This window comes from Rhodamnia argentea, chromosome 6 (genome assembly GCF_020921035.1).
Source record: "Rhodamnia argentea isolate NSW1041297 chromosome 6, ASM2092103v1, whole genome shotgun sequence".
Lineage (NCBI taxonomy): Eukaryota > Viridiplantae > Streptophyta > Magnoliopsida > Myrtales > Myrtaceae > Rhodamnia > Rhodamnia argentea.
Window position 1 is genome coordinate 29,804,695 of NC_063155.1, and position 4,293 is coordinate 29,808,987.

Below are 4,293 nucleotides of genomic sequence, written 5' to 3' on the forward strand. Positions count from 1 at the left end.
GATTCCCAGGAATTGCAACTGACAGCTAAGTGAGGACCAGAGGTTCTTCGTGAGTTTTGATGGGGCCCTTGGCGTTTTGCTTTGATGAATCCCATAAAAAAAATTTCCATAAACTGGAGTTCATCGATTTTGACGAAAGTATTTTAGACTTTCTTAAGTTTCTTCGATAATATTTAAGCATACTAATGCATTTTTCCCGGAATGTCTTCGACAAAATATGAATATCCTCAGCAATGGCTGGACATAGGTCCTATCACCATGTGTAGTGTGTACGTACACAACCACACATAGTGCTCGGAAAACGTGGGGTTAATAGGGTTTTCGTTTCGACAACGGGTCAACCCACACTTCAAACAAATGAATCGTACAGTTTATTTGCTTATTTTATTTACAAACAAAAGACAAATTTGGATGACTTTTCTTTAAGCCGATACTGAGCGTGAGAGACTCTATATATGCACCTCCAAGTTTCTTCTCTCCTCACCAAATCAACCTGAACATTCAATTTCGAAAGCCGAACAATGAAGCACTTTGTGGCACTCTTTCTAGCTCCTCCTATCGTTATCAGCATCGCTCTCTTTTCATCTCCTTCCCATGCCGTCTCCTCGTGCAACGGCCCTTGTCAAATCCATGACGATCCCGACGTGGGCGCACACACTTATGCCAGTACTCTGTCATCCTCTGATGGAGGATGTCGACCCTCAGGCACTCTGCACCGCCACGGCAGGTCCTACCCTAAATACCGTTGCTCGCCCCCGGTAACGTCTTCCACTCGAGCGACCTTGACGAACAACGACTTCAGCGAAGGCGGGGGCAGCGGGGCATCGGAGTGCGGCGGCAGATTCCACGGGAACTCAGAGCTGATTGTTGCCATGTCGACCGGGTGGTATGCCGGTGGGTCTCGATGCGGGCACAGGATCAAGATCAGATCAAGGAAGACTGGGAGGAGCGTGACAGCCAAGGTGGTCGACGAGTGCGACTCTGTGAATGGGTGCGCTGGTGGGCATGATGGTGAACCACCGTGCCGGAATAACATTGTCGACGGTTCAAACGCGGTGTGGCACGCTCTGGGGCTGGACATAGGAGTGGGTGAAGAGGATGTCACGTGGTCCATGGCATAAAAATCTGTGTGTTTTCCTTCCCCGGGGACGATCCAAATGAGAATGGACAAGTTCCTAGGGTGGAGGGTACCTGTTTGAGGCCTTGCGTTTATGTAGTTCAAATGTGCAAAATAAGATGTAAGTGCAATAAAACTGTAAAAGAAAACTCGGAAAATGCTTGTAAGAGAAGAGAATATGCAGAGGCTGAAATAATAATAATAGTAATAGTAAGGCGTAGTAGTATTACCACGCTTGTCCTGTAAAAGACAAATTACATATTTGGGATAGATGAATGGGAGATTCCTTGTCAAGTATTCAACCAGCCTTCTAATCTGTATTCTTTGTTTCGAGTTGGTGATCCTTCCGTTAATAATAGAAAAGGAGATGCTAACGTGGCCATTAAAAAATGATACGTCTCCTTACATAACAATTAAAGTACAAAAACTTGTTTTCAAAAGTTCAGAAACATTAAAATTCAAAAACAACAAAAATTAGAAAAATGAATAAGAGAAATCAAAATAGAGGAGAAGTAGGGGACATGTAGCTGCAGTTGACGCGAAGGTGGTGTCGCCGCCACCCACGCATCAGTCAGGGCCGGCGTCCTTGGCCAGACTTAGGCAAAGCCACGTTAGCCCTCATTGCCCACTCCGCAAGCTGAAAAAGCAACGTGAGAGCACGCACGGGGGCTAGGGGAAGTGAGATAGTCAACTCTCACTCCGCCGACGGGGGTCGTGGCCCTCATTCAAATATGTAGCGAGGGGACTACTACGTGACATCCTCTTCATGGACCACATGAATATCGACCCTCGTTATCTGAGTGGTACGAAGATGGCTGTCTCACGTTTGATTCCATCTATTTAAGCCAACTTCCTTAGGATTTGAGACCAACTTTTATTGGGCGATAAAGTGCGCTGCTATGTCACAAGATATTATAGCTCTTTTTTCATCGGATGATTGCTTCATTATCTATTCCATCAATGCATAATTCAGGAAATAGTATTCTCATGCGATTTCACAAATGTATTTTCACAATATTTATTGTAGGGGTCGATATTCATATAAAATGGTGAATTATTGTTCTTCCCACTGTTTGGAACGAGTAATGAACCATGTGAGGAACATAAATGATGATGAGCCGAAGGTGGGACCAAAACAGCACCTTATGGGATTCGGTCCACTTGAAATATCCTTTTATGACGATGAAGCCCATCTCAGATAAATATAATCCGGACCCAATAAATGCCCGAATATGGTATCGCTTGCACTATGGAGCCAAACATTGTCCTGTGCCTGAAAAGGGGAAAAGTACCCAAAAAAAAAATTATTAAACCTATTACATTTGTAACAATTCAGTCCTAAACATTTCAATCAGATTAATTTAGTCATAAACCTTTTTGTATTAGTACCAATTCAGTCCATCGGGCCAATTTTGACCGAAAATCGTTGATGCGGACACCGGTCATCTTACGTGGCGGTGGCACAACCGGCATTGACGTGAACATTTTTAACATTTTTTTAAATAAACTTTTACTTTTTTATATTAACGCCTAAGTGTGCATGTCATGATCCCTAAAGCATTCGTGCAAAGATAATTTCACGTTGATAAATGTATGCTGCAAAAGTCTTACATGTGATCATATTTACGTTGAAACATTTCCAGATTGAAGTGAAGGCAGACGCCCTTGTCACCCCGCCACAATACTGCCATGGACGAAACATAGCAGTGCTACAACGAATTCTCTTCTTTCGCGCATCGGATCTAGTCATGAAATTTAACCCTATCCTCGTCGTCTTCCCTTCCCACAAGACAATTCATCCTTTCGGTTCTGCTGTGAGTTGATCCCCAGGAGAATACGCATTTATGAAGTGGTAGGCTAAAATTTCCAGCATGAAGATTTCTATCACATTCAATTTCGGTAAAGCCCCAGCGTTCTCCATTTGCGAGAATTATTAATGGTTAGAGACGAATTCACGACAAATTGCGGCCCGTTGATTTGTTCAAGGTTAAATGTAACAATTTTCTTTTCCAAGTTTAAAGTCGGTTCTCGATTAATTTGTCGAATTGCTCGTATCCTTTGCATTTCAATCGACTTTTACATTTAAATTTAAAACACCTCGCTTCTTCTTCATGTGTCATTGCCGTGCGACATGACATGTGGATGAAATTTCTTCTTGTGTGTGGCGCAATATGCGAGTTTCACTAATATACCGAATTAAACACCGAAATATTTTACTTCGATTATGAAAGAAATTAATGTCGTTAGACTAATTTGAACGGAATACATAAGTGAAATCCATTTTGGGTGGGTGGAGAATGAATGCGCCGCAGTTGGGTAGATCTCTAAGCATGTTTAAGTTACAATCAAAAGCATGATTACGAGGGAAAATTGCCGAAAAGTTCTAAACTTACTGCATATGTAACAACTCAATCTTAAATCTTTTGACGATTTGCAAAATTAGTCTTTCCGACAAATTTTGGCCTGAAATCACCGTGAATGACCATAGTGCCGCGTAGGATGGTCAATGCTGATGTAAATAATTTTTATATTTTTGAAAATTTTTAATTATTTTTGCTTTTTCTTTATTTTCCTTTTTTTTCCTTTGTTTTGATTTAGAGTTGTTTGAGTTTTATCTTGATTTGTAATTGGAGTGCGTTGTTTTTTTTTTTTTGGTAAGGTAATTGGAGTGCGTTGTTGCTCTCTTGTACTTTTGAAGAAATGAATTGAATGTTAATTTGACAAAAAAGAAATTGATCAAATTAAAAGATTTAAGATTGAATGGACACAAGTACAAAAAATTTAGACTTTTTTCATAATGTTCCCATGATTATGATGACAATGACCTCATCAAAGCTTCTGGTCTCCAACGAGAAATCCCTTTTTCACAAAATCAAATATCATCATGTAGGAAAAATTCATACCATGTTTAAAGTGGTGAATTCAAACCAAGTAAACGGTAGATAACATGTGCAACACACGCAAAGCTTTTTTCTTGCTTCCGTGAGGGCATGAGTTTAGGACACGTCACATGTAATTGAGAAATACGGTTTTGACCAAATCAAGTCAAATTTGAATAACTCTTTGCACTAAATTCTCATTGAAAATTTCAGGTAATTGTGAAATAGGCCTTAAAGTGAAGATGGTGACTCACACGATGACCGAGGCACGAGCATGTTGGTCCACATCTTTCATTG

General features: G+C 40.8%; 1 protein-coding gene across 1 annotated transcript; it reads left to right on the plus strand.

The window, feature by feature from the left end:
• Positions 1-506: 506 nt before the first annotated feature.
• On the plus strand, positions 507-1,176 carry LOC125315660 (kiwellin-like). Its single transcript, XM_048281362.1, has one exon. The coding sequence runs from the start codon at positions 522-524 to the stop codon at positions 1,119-1,121; it is 600 nt and encodes a 199-aa protein (XP_048137319.1). The 5' UTR covers positions 507-521; the 3' UTR covers positions 1,122-1,176.
• The last annotated feature ends 3,117 nt before the right edge of the window (positions 1,177-4,293 follow it).